Source organism: Osmerus eperlanus, chromosome 26 (genome assembly GCF_963692335.1).
Source record: "Osmerus eperlanus chromosome 26, fOsmEpe2.1, whole genome shotgun sequence".
Taxonomy (NCBI): Eukaryota; Metazoa; Chordata; class Actinopteri; order Osmeriformes; family Osmeridae; genus Osmerus; species Osmerus eperlanus.
In genome coordinates, this window is record NC_085043.1 from 1,190,358 (window position 1) to 1,205,663 (window position 15,306).

The 15,306-nt window shown below is 43.7% G+C and overlaps 1 protein-coding gene across 2 annotated transcripts in view; it reads left to right on the forward strand.

The window, feature by feature from the left end:
* Positions 1 to 7,859: 7,859 nt before the first annotated feature.
* Positions 7,860 to 15,306, forward strand: part of rnf220b (ring finger protein 220b) — a 28,363-nt gene continuing 20,916 nt past the window's right edge. For both annotated transcript variants that reach the window (XM_062452906.1, XM_062452905.1), the window contains exons 1-2: positions 7,860 to 8,116; positions 9,360 to 10,066. In XM_062452906.1, the coding sequence (XP_062308890.1) occupies positions 9,472 to 10,066 (595 nt within the window). In that variant the 5' untranslated portion in view covers positions 7,860 to 8,116; positions 9,360 to 9,471. The remainder of the gene's footprint in view (positions 8,117 to 9,359; positions 10,067 to 15,306) is intronic.

Here is a 15,306-nt window from a genome sequence, read left to right on the forward strand (position 1 = left end):
ATGTTTGTATTTACACACATAATTGAGACACTGCCATGAAAATATGACAAATTCTATATTGAACAAGAGGGCCACCTTGTGTGTCTCTGTCTCTTAGCTCCACCATTGATTTGTCATCATGTCCTCTTTACTGTACAACCGTACTGAACCGATCCAGATAATGGTATGTATTCCAGGTCACACACAAGCCTTGGGCTTCTCTGGAGAGTCACTCCCAGTTTAGTTCTGCATGGCTTAGTGTTGAGGAAGTGTGTATGATTGAGATGTGGGGGGGCTGGTGTAATGGACCCAGAAGATGGTGAAGTGTGTGTGTCTGTGTTTGATTGGGTCCCGAGTCCACATTCCCTGGATGTGTTTGTCTGCTCATGGTCTTGTCCCTTTAGTGATCGGAACAATCCTTCAGGAACCAGTGGCTCATTAATCATCAGCCACACCAACACAGACCCACACACATACACACACACACACCTTTGGGTCATCATGGGAGGCAGTGATGAACACTAGGGTTACCATAGTCGAGCAGTCACACCTGCACCACATAGAGGACAATCGAAAGATGAGAGAGAGAGACCCAACCTCTCTTTTTACATCCTTCATCCTTTCACCTAAACTTCGTCCTACAACTTGAACCCTCTCCACCTTCCTTTGAGAGGTTTAAAGGTTGTTTAACATAGCCCAAACAACCTCAACCCCTCACCTTTTACCCAGTGAAAGTGCTGCCCAGTTGCCATGAAATCCTTACAGTGTCACTTTGGTGTCTGCTATAGTGATCAGCAGACCACAACTCCACACCACAAAGCCAGTGCACTGGCTAATTCACTATTGATCCAGACGTTACAACAATTTCTACAGCTTTGGACTGAGTTTCTGTCATGGATGGACACTCCCATAGAGCCACAGTGGAGCCCTAGAGCAGTCTTATCAGCTGAAGAACACACACTTTCGACATAACAAAAAACGTTTGGAACGGTAATAGAAGGGATTAAATGGGAAGGCACACATTTTTGTTTGGTTGCTCAAAGAGAATGGAGAAGAGGTCATTGATGGTTTTTTTGACTGACAGTCCTGAGGTTCAGTCAGAGTTCCCAGGTGACTGCGGAGATGTCGAACTGTGTGTCTATGTGACACACAATTCGACACAAGTAGACTTGTGTTGACCTGTGCTGCTGAGAGAAGAATCCTCTAGACACTCGCCACACTGTCAGCCTCTCTCTCTCTCTCTCTCTCTCTCTCTCTCTCTCTCTCTCTCTCTCTCTCTCTCTCTCTCTCTCTCTCTCTCTCTCTCTCTCTCTCTCTCTCTCTCTCTCTGTTTGTCTGTCTGTCTGTCTCACTCAATGCTCTCTGGAACACAATTAATCTGCATACATACATTCACACTTGGCGTATTAGACACATACTGTGTGCATACATAGCCATATTATCTTCACATGTTCCTCCACTCTGCCTTCCTATCAATCTACCCACCCCTCACAGTTTATCCTTGTCTTTCGTTCGCTCTCCCACTATTGCACACACAATAACACAGTAAACAGTATATTGCGCTCTCTTCCTCAACCTCCCAACTCCAGTATCAACCTCTCCTGGAATAATTGGGATTCTGTCAGCAGGTAAATGCTCTGAGACTAGCTGGTGACAATCAGCCAAGCCTACACCAGGAATACCAGAGTCCCTGAGAGAGAGGCAGGATGAGCAGGATTCCAGATTCCACAGGTAGACACACATTATCCATACAACAGTAGATTGCCACACAGCACTGGGATAATGCACTCTGACTGACTCCATGCCCACTCTTTCTATAAACAGCACACACACACACATAGCTCAGCTCTGCATGAAGAATGCCCCCTTGACACTTTCACAATAGCTCGCATCCAGCATGAAATGCCTCCCTTACAGGGGGGCCCTGCTCTGCAGTATCAATGCAAGACAAATTCAGAACAAAATTCAGACAGACACGTTTGTTCTATCACACTCACAAACCTATTCGCAAACTATAAAAAACCCTTTGTGGAGATTTTGTCCTTAAAATGATAATATTCCTTCTGTATTGTAGAGAACACAACTACGAGGCAAACAGCAACAATCCTGTCTGCAGTCAGACTGAGTGAGAGCATGGATGTACGGGCGTGCCTAATTAAAGCAGGCTGCTGACAATCGTCACCGTGACCCTTAGCGCCGCTCTCCCCCGGGGGGTCCTGTTACCATGCTAATGTTAACACCGGCTGACGTGGGCTGGGCATATCCCCAGCAGGGCCTGGCTTGGGCAACAGGACATGACAGGACAGGGAAGTGACAATGTGCTCCAGCAGCTAGCAGGCCAAATACTGACACAGAGAGATCCACTGTGTCAGAATTACATGTGAGAAAGAGAGAGAGAGAGAGAGACTGCTCCTGGTGATTTCTCTGAAGTATACATCATCTACACTGGCTTGAAAAGAGCAATATGTGCCTATGAAAGGCTTGTAAAAGAGCAACAGCTTTTGGGCTTTAGGGTGGCAGAAGAGATTTAGCAGATTGGCAGAGGGTTAGCATAGCTCAAAGGGCCCGAATTGTTGTTTAAAAACTTGGAAAACCGGAGAAAAGTTTATTGTAATACTACTTGTTGTAAAATTACTTTGTTGATCTCAAACTTTTTTAGGATTTCCCTTCTACAGTATATAGGAGAATATCTGTTTTTAAACTATCAACAACGTAACAATCAATAAATAAAAATACTTTGTCATAATACTTTCCTTCCTTTAATGTCACAGTATTACCTTTTTAGTGGTTTGCTTATTGCTCTATACAACAAATTCAGAAAATAAATGTATGAACATTCAAAAGAGCTCCCTTATCGTTATGTAATGTGTTAAAACAAATTATAATAATAGGTCAAAGTGGATCGTTGAGCAAATTATGGCAAATAATCCTAACGGACGAGAGAGAGTGAGCTCACCAGCCTGTCATTCTATCACTGTCTCCTCTCTGAGGGAAGGTCAAGGACATATGCATATTCATGGCCGAGCCTGGCACACGGTCGATGGGTTTTAATTGTTTTCTCCTGGTTCGTTGAGGGACGTGCCAGCAGGTATTGATCTGTTTGAGTAGAGGCCATTCACAGAGCACGACTACGAGACCTTTACCTGACGGAACACCCCTCAGGATGTGTGTGTACATTTAAGGTTGTGTTTGTGCGTGTCTGTGTGTGTGTATGCATGTGTTTGTGTGTGTGCGTGTACAGTCAACAAGACATCACAACCTCAGTTGTAGAATAGAATGCTAAAATTGTGAATGGTGGATGTCTGTGAGTGGTTGAGTCCAGAGGATATGGTCTCTCTCATCGAATGAAACAATAAATAATTTCCGATGGCATGTCTGTTGACAATGACAAGTTTACACCTAAAGAGAGAAAAGCAATTCTGAAACAAAAGACTGATGTGTTTGGGAGGGAAAGAAGAGAGACTGAGAGAAGACATGAGAAACAGAGAAACAGAAAGAAAGAAAGTTGACAGCAAACCATTTGACCCTGGCAGCTGAGTGGGGGCAGACTGGCTTGTCAAATCTCTCTGCTAACAGTGAATAGGCATATCTATTCTGAGAGCTGAGGAGTGTCATGCACTGTAGCTTTATAGCCCGGGATAAAGCTGGATAAAGCCATTGGCTGTGGGACACACATCACTTTCCCTCCCTCTCTCCTCTCTCAACCTCTTTATCCTCCTTCCTGCCCTTCTATCCCCGTCAACCCATTCTTTATTCCTCTTACTTGCCCACCACACTTTTCTCACCATTCCTTCATTTATCTAGCGCTGTCACCCAACGTATGCACCCCTCCTCCCCTCCATTTTCTCCTCTCATGTCCACCTCAGTTCTCTGCTGTTTTTGTGGCATGAGAGGCCGGCGTGTCATATGAATTGCAGTACATGCCCTGACAAACAGGAAACTGTGTATGACTGAGATCAAGCATCATACACTGGGATTACTGAACACAGAAGAGCCCTGTACCTTTTTTCCCCAACATTAATCTAATAATGCAAACACACAGAACCCATAATATCCATGTTGAGTGTTACAAAGAATCACAAAGGAATTTGTTCTCAGCCATATTTAAAATGGTCCAGCACTTCAGAGGTTAAGGCACCAATCAGAGCACACAGACAGATGTACAAAGACGTTTTAATATTCGCCAAGGTGGGAATCGTGGTCTCCTTCTCTGGCGAGATTGGACCCCAAGGCTATTCAGGCAGTGGAGAGCCCAAAGTGTTCTGTAGGGTGCGAGGCTTCGCATGATATTTCATCAATTAACAATTGGGTTGTCTAAAAGTATTAATCCTCTTTGTATTGCTTTGTTTGTCTGATTTAGGGATGAGTGTGCAAAAAGACCACTAGATGGGGCCAATGTTTAGATTAGTAATCGTTAACCCACACTGCAAGGTCAACACAGTGTCTCTAAGCGTGGTACGTATTGTACGCCCGCTGTACTGTAACTAGATGTAGGCTCAAACTCAGATTATCACTTGGACCCGCCCAAAGTCGCTTTGGTTTCAGTTCCAGCCCCCAGCCCCCCCCCCCCCGCCCTACTACATGACAGGGTTGTTCCCAGCCCCCCACCTCCCGCCCTACTACATGACAGGGTTGTTCCCAGCCCCCCACCTCCCCTTCCCCCTGGTGGTCCCACCCCTCCTCACAGGGGTCACACTGATGACGAGTGGCAGTCCACTGAGGGGAGCGAGCTGTTTGCAGTCAGCAGTGCGTTTGTTGATCATTATTTAGAGGCTCACATTAATGTCCAGCTCACGGGTATGTGTGTGGGGGGGAGAGGGGGCGGGGGGGGCAGGCCTTGCAGTGGAGGGTAGGGGCAGGGGGGAGGCGTGAGGACACGAGCTGTCATAGCTCCTCTCTGTTAGTCAGTTGACTAGCTTTCTGAGCACTTGCAAAAAATTGGGAAGGGCATAATGATAAACAACATGAATAACCAAACAAAGACATCCTAAACAACGGGTTGACACTGAGAAATCCACACCCAATGCATCGTGTCCATTCTTGCCTGTCGGAAGTTGAACATCAGATATGGGGGTGGAACAACTGTGAAAAGTGTGAATGTAAAACAAGAGGTTGCTGTGTCATGGCAGAGTTCAGCACCTTGTGTGTGTGTCCTGGGATGTAGGGGGGGGGAGCTCAGTCAACCCCTGGGAGGAAGCAATCAATGATCGGGGCCATAATGCACCTCTCTGTATTCCTCCCCACATTCATGCCAGTTGGACGCTATTGGGAGCTGTCACACTCATCTATGTAAGCACACACGCACGCATGCAGTGTTGCATGGTGGACAGCTCATCCCTCACACAGCTGTCTCTCTTTCTCTGTCTCTGTCTCTGTTTCTCTCTGTCTCTCTCACTGCTCCAGCCTGGTCTCTCTCTATGTTAATATACTGGGAAACCTCTTTCTCTTCACGGCAGTAGTAGCTCTGTCTCTATGTTAATATACTGAGTGGTATACGACTCAGTCACAGAACTACCTCCCTGACTCTAAGTGGCTGAGCACTGTTGAGTTCCAACTGACTGTTTACTGGCAGTATGGACTTCCTCTGTTCAAGGTAATCTGGTTTGAATGTGGGCATTACTGCGATGTTACTCTTTTATTTATCTATCTATTTATTTATTTATTTATTTATTCAAGCAATAGTTTTCCCCCTGAGGATATTTAGAATATTATCACTAATGAGTCTGATGTAATTACAGTAACAAGGTTTACGATTGGCCAGGAGAATGTGAATGAACAGGTAGCACTAACAACTGACATTCTCTAATTAGCAAGGGGGAAAGTTAAAACACTGGCTTGATTATGTCTGGCATGATAATAAAAGTTTTTAAATAATCTCATCAAACACTAATTTAATCGAGTTGTATTCTCTACAGATTTAATGAGAGAAGTTTGTGGATGAAATTGTTTTAAAATACATTTTAAATCCTAATGCACAACAAGTGGGTGAAAATTCTAAATAATCAAACAGTGAAACAATGTTCAAATATGTTACTGCTTTTTGATAAAAACATCAAGTTCTATTCTGTAAAAAAGGGTAAGTTAGTCGTCAGTAGTTGCTGTCTTCCCTTGATTTGTCATTTCACAAATGACAGAGACAACTCTATAACTTTGAACTTAAAGAAGATGACAAAATGCAATATGTGTCTTCAAATAGTCAGAAACATGTCTGGATTCAAATGCACCATAGGGATGAATGTGTTGCAGTCAAAAAGATGACTCCAAATGACTCATATCCTGCCAGAAATGAAGACCTACAATTAACATCACATCCCATCATCCTCAGTTGTGCAGACAGCCCTGTAATTGGGCTGCTGACCAGTCTCTGTGGCTCCGGGTGTCAATTTAATCTGAGAGCCAGAACCCAGGGCGGGTAACGGCCCTTGCGCTATGCCATAACCTGGTGGAGGCAGAGACATCATTAACACTTCACTGGGCCTACAGAATACGCACATACTACCCCGAGCCTCCCACACTGTACAGGATAGACACTTAGAGAATGGGGGAGAAGGTTGGTGAGACCCAGTGTACCCAATCCCAGTCACAAGTACCTTTTGCAAGGAAAAATGCTTTTGTAGGAAGCATTTTAAACAGAAAAGCAAGCATGTAATTAATTCAGTCTTGATCTGCGTAAAGGCCTATTTGTGTTTTCCAAAGGTGGAGGTTGATACATATTGGTACTGTATTTCCACTTTAAGGTTGATGACATCTTCTCATGAATTTAGAAGGTTGTATGTGAGGTTTAGACCTTCCACTGCCACATGCCACACGAGGCATGTGTCACAGTAGAAGTCTGAGGATGAGATAGAGTCACGTCTGGCCCCGTTAAGTAATGCATCTGCTGTCTGTCTACCTCCCAGACTGTGGAGAGGTCAGGGGTTAAATAGAATGTTCCATCTCACTCAGGGTGGCAGAGAACAGATAGAGTACTGTGAGTGTTTGACAGGTTGAGGAAACTTGTGTAAAGCCTGAAAACTGGGCAAAGTTACTTAAAATGGAACCCACTCTGAACATTTGTCTCTCACATTCCAACGAAACATCCTCCTGATCTCTCCTTGACTCTGACATTCCCAAACCTACCATTCCCTGTCTCCACGGCCTCTCCACACATGCTCACTGGCACTCAAATGGCTGTTCATTAAAGACGGAGACCTGGGGGGAAGCAATCGTCTGAGAGACGGAAATTGCGTGTCACATTAGATTAGCGGTGTAGAGCCTCTGGATTTGCTCCGGGGAATAAGGAATTATTTCAATTACATTATTTCAAAAAGTCTTTAAGCAAAACCAATACAGATAAAAACAAATTAAGGATGATTTGTGATCTGTTGAGGTCTGCCATCCCACAAATTGAGGTGTGAAGTCAGATGTATGAATAAAGTGGACATTGGTGGGTTTTACACTGATTTGGATCAATTACATAAATAAGAAATATGACCAATTTGCATACCATGATCTTAATACATGAACCCTCCATTTACAGATGTTGTATTCAATATTTTTGCATCAGTATTAGTGATAAGTTCACAACAAGAGCCAAAGCAACCTGAGCCCGAAACCTGAAGCCTGAACCTGAGTATGGGTCAAAAACGATTACATGTTAAAATATGAATTAATTAGTGTCTAACGAATGTAACTTTCTAAAACTTCATCATGCTCGAATTAACTACTTGCAATGCTAGAAAGCTGTAGATGCTGAACAGGACAAAGAATGCAACGATAGCACTATTACTCCCGAGTCCCTGTGTGTCGTTCAGAAGGCAGAAGGGAAAGAGGGGCATACTACTGTGAGAAGGGGAGGGAGAGAGGGATATCACTGGAGCCTTAGAGAATCTGCGCGGACTGAGACACAGACCGGCTTGAGACAAGGGACAACCATCCTGCCGTGCTTCACATATTTCACAGCATACCTTTATTCAAAAGCTGAATGAAATCCGAAATACAGGAGGTTCAGCGCTGGGACAATACGGTACTTAGGGTTTAAATGTTTCGGTAACCTTCTTTGAACTTTTGTTGTGGCTGTCTACTTGTGCGTTTCTTTTGGACGGAAAAAGTCGGTGACACGAAATCTCTCATTGAGAAATTGGTCGAGTTAAACACGGTAAGAACTGAGCTATGTAAACTGAAACGATAACACTGATTTCAACAACAATAAACACAGCATGTCAACATATTTCTTTACCGGTTAATATAGCCTGTTTTCGAACTTTTTGTTATGGGCATGTGTTTGTGACACGTGTAAAAGTATTAGAAGGCTAAAACTGACAATAGTCAGCCTACCAAACAAGACGCGTTATCACCGTTTTATTAATATATACAATTACAAAGTTAGCCTGTAGACAGCGTGCCTTTTCACACTTTACGAAGATTTTCTGAAAAGTTTTTGGTGAAGTTGCATCTCCCGTACAGAGCAATTGGAAGCCCATTGGATGGGGTAGCCTATGTTAGGCTATACTTTCTGGCAAATTAGCTAATTTATTTGTGTCGAACTTGCTATAGCCTACAGGGAAACATGTTAAATAATTCAAATGTATTTTCTAAATGCGTTTACTTTATTCGTTTCAACATATGTTTCTGATTATAATAAATTACTAATCAGTCATAGATTATAGCCGTACTTGTCAGGAGCGCTGTCATATTGAAGTTTTTTGCAATTCTAAACTCAATCAAACAAAGTTAGGCTACGCTTGGCAAAACAAATAGACCAACGCTTTTTAAGTTGAGCGGGTTTAAAACTAAACTAAACCAAATATGTCTGCTGTTTTCAGTTGAAGAAAAATAAGTATTCAACAGTTTTTAATTAAATATTGTGTACACACTCAAGTGAAAATTATTAAACCACCTATTTGTTTATTCACAATTGTTGTGGGTTCTTTGTGGATTTCTTATAGTCCACACTCTTGGGTTAGGGTTCTGTACTGGTAAAATATGTTACTAGTACAGAACAGCAGTTTTAGTTTAGTTTGTTTGATTTTGTGTTATTATAATTTATTCAATTTTGTATTTGTTAAAATGTGCTTGCCTAGAAAATTGTCTCTTTCATGCATATGGTTCACAAAAACTTGATTGTGCTTATGATATTGTCGATATATTGCCTTTGATAACTGCAATTGCATTAAAAAAAATACTACATACATTTAAGTTAATGGCAATTGCATTCAGCAATAGGTAAATAATAACCAAATCATCTAAATCTCACTCATAATTATTGGATTACAAATATTTTATGAAATTATTTTATTTTACAGGTAACTACATTGTTTCCTAAATATGTGGGTCTGCTCAGATAAGATTTTTACATTTCATTCCATTTAAAGGTGTATTTTCCCTTCTTTATAATGTAGCTCTTTGAGGCAAATTTCCCAAGATCTTGCAAGTCTGCAGAACACTCAACACTCCAAGAAATCTCCTTTGCTGTGTCCAGTCTCCACAGTCTCTGGACACTGGAAGGAATAGATGGACCTCCACCGCCCCTTCAAAATGGATGGCTCCTCCTACCTCCCCACTCCTCTGGCTTCCCCAGCCCTCATGGTACTGGCCTCCACTGCTGAGGCAGGCCGTGATGCCTCCGTCCCCTGCCAGGCGCCCCGCTCTTTCGGAGTCCCTGTCTCTGTAGACAAAGACCTCCATCTCCCCTTTCCATCAGCTTCCTACACCTTCACATCCATGTACCACCACCAGGGGCCCATCTCAGGGGCTTTCTCTTCCAGAGACTTCCCTGCCTCCTTGCTGCACCTCCATCCCCAGTTTGCCAGCCCCAACCTGGACTGCTCCTCTCTGGGGATGCTCAACCACAGCGGGGTCGGGGCCTTTAGACCGTTCTCCTCCCCACCTGAGGAGAGGGAGGCTGGGGGGTACCACTCAGCCTTCACCCCCGCCAAGCGTCCGAAGGGCTGCTACACAGACTCAGAGGGGAAGGGGTATGAGTTTGGTACACCAGGAGGGTCCCTGCAGGCTGTAGCTGAGGACGCTGGGAGGAAGCTCTTTGCAGTGTCTGGTCTCCTGTCTGACGGAGAGGGTTCATCAAGCCCTGAAGAATACAAGGAGGGTTGTAAGTATTCTCTTTCTTATGAAACATTACAGCAACCACCAACAGTAAGAAGGAGTGTTACTCAAAACGACACACTCTTTCACAAAAAAAAACTGACTATGCACTAACGCATTAACAATAATTATTTTGTTCATTTAAGTGCTGTGCTCATCCAATATTTTGGAGGTTTGCACAGTGGATCGCATTTAAAATACAATGCAAAAACATAATAACATTTTTATACATGGTATGTATATATATTTTTTGTTTTCCTGTTCTACGCATCAAAGTGTTTGAAAAGATATGATGAAAGTCTTTGTTTGCAATCATTAGACATACATTTTTCCTATACACATACAGTATACACACAGACAAGCATATGGTAAGATGACAGAGGAAGTGAAGGTCTGAGCCAGCGACATCTTTTCAGAGATAACGAGGTGGCAGGGAGAAATAGAAAGAAGGGATGGAGAAGAAGGATAGAGATGCACTAGCTCAGCTCACAAAGACACCCTCTGCTCAATATGGCCGCCCACGCGACAACTCTTGATTTGTTGACAAATGAGTGGGAGAGGTGTCAGTCATGGTGGCAGGCCCAGACTGGCTCCTTATTACGCTATGGGATAATTGCTAGACGGCGCGGGGGCACAACATTTGCCTCTGCCCGAGTGCAAGAGCGGGGAGATGCGTATGGCATGATGGGATATCAAACCCCCCTCACGGCCTCCACTAAGGGGGCTCCTGCCAGATGAAAGCACCAGAGAGAGGACCCACAAGCCCAGACAGATCATAGGAGGACACCAGCGAAAAATAAGGACAATGAGGGGGGGGGGGGGGGGGAGGAGCAGGGAGGGGGTGGGAGGTGGAAGAGGGGAAATGAGACCCCCTCATATCATCTAAAAAAGAAACTTTCATCCCACATACATCAATGACCTAGAATGGGGACGAGTTGCCTTAGGAAAAGTTTTTAACTGTGGCGTGTGTGTGACTTTTTGACTTCTAAGAAAGTGGAACAGTGCGTCGGGTGATTGACAGGGCCAGGGTGGAGGCTTGGTGGCAGAGTGGCAGAAGTCCCAATAAGGAACTCTAATAAGGACAGGAGAGATGTCAACACAAGTGGGGGAGAGGTGTGTCTGTCAGTGAGATTGTGTGTGTGTATGCACATTTGGAAAATTCAATTTGGGGAATACAGGCAAGGACAGGAACAGGGACATATATTTTGGATGAGACACAGTGTCTCATAAAAAAAAATCTTGTACTGCTGATATCAGTTTGGAAATGGGTTTTTCAACAATGGAAGCAGCTTTTCTAGTTTATTCAATTAGATTAAAGCTCAGGCAAAGTAAGAGCTTTAATGCAATTGAGCCGCCGGCACTTTTTGTAAGTCTGACATGTGGTTCCTCTTGGCTGGGCAACAGACCAAGGACCAAAATCTTACAGTATATTTTAAAATTCAAATCTTCGTGGGGTTGGACTACTATACTGTACCTTTTTGTGCAAAACAATTACAAACACTAGACAAAAAGCACACAGGAATTTCTGTCATACAGTCATTGGTTACATATATTTTTATTACCATACATTTTCATGAGGCATTAGTCATGAAAGTAATTTGTGTGTACCTGCATATGAAATCCAGAAACTTCCATCCTACATTATCACAACACAGTACATCTATGGCTATCCCTGAACGCGTGTTTGTTTGATACTTTCTGCCTTCTCAGTCGATAAATGTCTCCTTTTCCCATTGAGTGTCTATCTGCTGTGTTGCCCCAGACTGGATCTGTTTTATGAAGAAAACATTCAGACACGCTTGTGTGTTCTGACAGCTGTTCAAACAGCCCATGTTTCAAAGGGCAGATGTCTTCACTGGAGCGAGTCATGCTTATTTTCCTGAGGGAGATGCTTTCAACTTTGGGATAGCGCTGGAACTGGAAGGCCTAGGTGAACAGGAGTGAGAACAGAGGAGTCCAGACTGAAGGAGAGCCAATGTGCTGTTCTTATTACATCTGTGTCCTGCCGCTGTAGACTCAATGAAGCAAGTGTGGAAGAAAGTTATGTCTGTCTCCACTGGAACAGTTGTGACTGTCAGTTCAGGTTCTGGGTTTTAAATAGCAAGATACCCGCTGATCGGTGAGAGAGTCTTCAACACTTTAAAATCATTCCCACAATTATGACCAGTTCAATACAAAGTGATTGTAGCAAAGTTTCTCTGAGGCATGAGGGTCAGATGACAGTATTTATAGAGAAAAGGGAAAACGAAAAGAACATACAGACAACAGATGTTCGTTATTCTATCAGGCAGATACTACATCATTGACCAGGACTGTCATCAAAACACAAAGTAGGTTACAGTAGGAATACATATGAATGAATCACAAGACAGAATAAACAAACAGATAATCAGTCCATAGCTTATCCACTGATTGTGATTCACATAAGCATGTAAGAAATCTCCCACTTGAGAAAGAGTTGTAACTATACCCAGATGCTGGGTTCTTCTGTGTTAGGTTGAATCCCCTTGTCAGTCCTGGTGTGTCATCAACCTCTTGAATCAGACACAGAGAAGAGGGAAGACTTGGTTATAGGGATCAGTAGCCATGGGGTTCTGTGAATAGAATTGGGAGGGGTGACTGGAGTAATTTACACAACTAGAAATGAGAGCAATGCTCAATAAAGGACTCAGCACACCTGGGACTCCACATGTGCTTAGCGTTGAAGTATCCTGGTTATCTGTTATGAATGTCTGTTAGTAAGTGAGTAACACCCTGGCCATTCAGAATCAATAATGTATATATTCATGTTAGACTTGGAACATGGGATTATCTCCCATGTCATGTTTTATGGGCTTAGTTTGTTCTAGACATGGCTTACAAACTGTTTATTGTGTGTGTCTGTTTGTGTGTGTGTGTGTGTGTGTGCATGTGCGTGTGTGTGCATGTGCGTGTGTCAATTTGCCGATTATCACAGCTGTGGGCCTATTCAATAACTGAGAGGGTGTTTGAGAGGCATGTTTCCTGTGAAGCTGTCGTTCAGAGGAGGTTGTATTGATAGAAGTGTCCTATTGAAAGACATTGTGTTTACATCCAACTGGCAGACCATTGGGGATCAATAGCAGCCGCTCGATCCTCATGCATACACATAGTATCTGCCTGTTTTTTAATCCCAAGGTGCGTGCATTCACATGCACACACACATTCACACATACACACACAGATACACGCACATACAGGAACTCATCCACATACACACACTCACTGCTCTGTCTGCTTGTATTCATACTTTTTACCTATGTTATTTGTTCATACTTTGTAACGGGTGGTTTATCTTACAATGTTCTGTAGCACATTTGTCCCATCTCCAAAGAACCAGATACCAAAATCCAGTATTACAGATGCCGTTCCAATCACAATGGGAGGTAGGAGCGTCATTCTAGCAGCCCAAGTCTAAAGTATCTAATGTTTAAAGTAGGCAGGACATTCTACTTATCAGATTAATGAAGAGTGTGAGACCAAGTCCTGGTCCCTGCTCTCCACTCTGTGGAGTACATTTTGTTTCAGGACAACATGGTCTGTGAGATGAGGCAGTCTAAAATAACGGCCGCATCTTCCGCATCCTGCATTGGAGCTGGTTTGTTCACCTAATGTACTCCTGAGAGAGGGAGCCTTCATTCTGCCTGCTCGGGTCAGTGATATGCTCGTTTTAGGATTGTGTTTATGTGTGTGTGTGTGTGTGTGTGTGTGTGTGTGTGTGTGTAAAGAAGAGGTGGATATTGGTTATTGGTGATAATGACCTAAAGCATTTGTTAGATTAACGACACAGTCAACCATCAGTCAACAAGCATATTGACATAAATCTACCAGTTTATCCTCCTCATACTATTAAATAAACTGTAGGGTACACAGAAGGGTAAAGAAGTGAGGAAAAAAGGAGTTAGGGAAACGAAAGAGAGCAAGAAAAAGCAAAGAGAGGGGCTCATTACAAGAGCAGGCTGAGGGGTTGTTAAAACAACAGCTTGTTTTACCAGAGCCTCCATCTCCCTCCGTCTCTCTGCCAGCACCTGATCGACCTGCATAACATCTGCCTCTGATCTCACTTCAAAGACCAGAGGACGGTGACCCAGAGTGTATGTGCCTGTACGTATGTCTGTGTCTCTCTGCACGTGTATGCATGCATTCGGTTAGGTGGATTGATGGGCTGAGAACGGTAGGGTCGGCTGGCCTGTGCTGGACGGTTGAAGGGGGCTGTAGGTGGCAGGTTGAGTAAGGAACAGGACACACACATACTTAATTGGTGCTGTCCTGAGTGTAACAAATCAGTCAGGCAGATAGAGGGCAGGAAGGGCAACCAACCGGGTTAAACACATGCAGCTAAGGAGCACCTCAGACGATAGCCTCATACACCAGCTGGGACACTTCCCAAAGACAAGTGTGCGTGTGCGTGTGTGAGAGAGAGAGAGAGAGAGAGAGAGAGAGAGAGAGAGAGAGAGAGAGAGAGAGAGAGAGAGAGAGAGAGAGAGAGAGAGAGAGGGAGAGAGGGAGAGAGGGAGAGAGGGAGAGAGGGAGAGAGGGAGAGAGGGAGAGAGGGAGGGAGGGAGAGAGGGAGAGAGGGAGGGAGGGAGGGAGGGAGGGAGGGAGGGAGGGAGGGAGGGAGGGAGGGAGGGAGAATTATTTGATTCTTTGAAGCAAGAAAAAACAATTGTGCTTTGCACACCTAGAAAGCCTGCTGCTGTCTCCGCTATCCTCAGGTCTGATGTAACAGTCTGTCTCCGCTATCCTCAGGTCAGATATGACAAAGGTTGGCCCAGACCAGTCCTAACCCCTGGTGTTATATAGTAGGTATAAATAAGTTACTCCCTTTACTCCACAAAGAATACCAATTCACTTGGCTCATAAATCAATGGCTCAATAATTGGTAGGAAAACAGCATCCGGCGGTATATAACATTTTATGTGTCGTCTCAGCTTTTTATTATGGTGCTAATGAGTGGCTGTATCTCATGGTAAAGATGGGCTTCCCTCACAAAGTCACATGCACACACGCACACGCACACACACACACACACACACACACACACACACACACATGCACACAATCCAATACTATTCCATCATTAGTATGCAGATTACACTGTAGCTAAATGAGTCCCTACACATATAGCTAAATGAGTCCCTACACATATAAGTAAATAAAACAACACCTTTCTACACTGAACTTCAGAATAAGTATGGGGAGACATCATCAGTATCTAAAATAAATGTA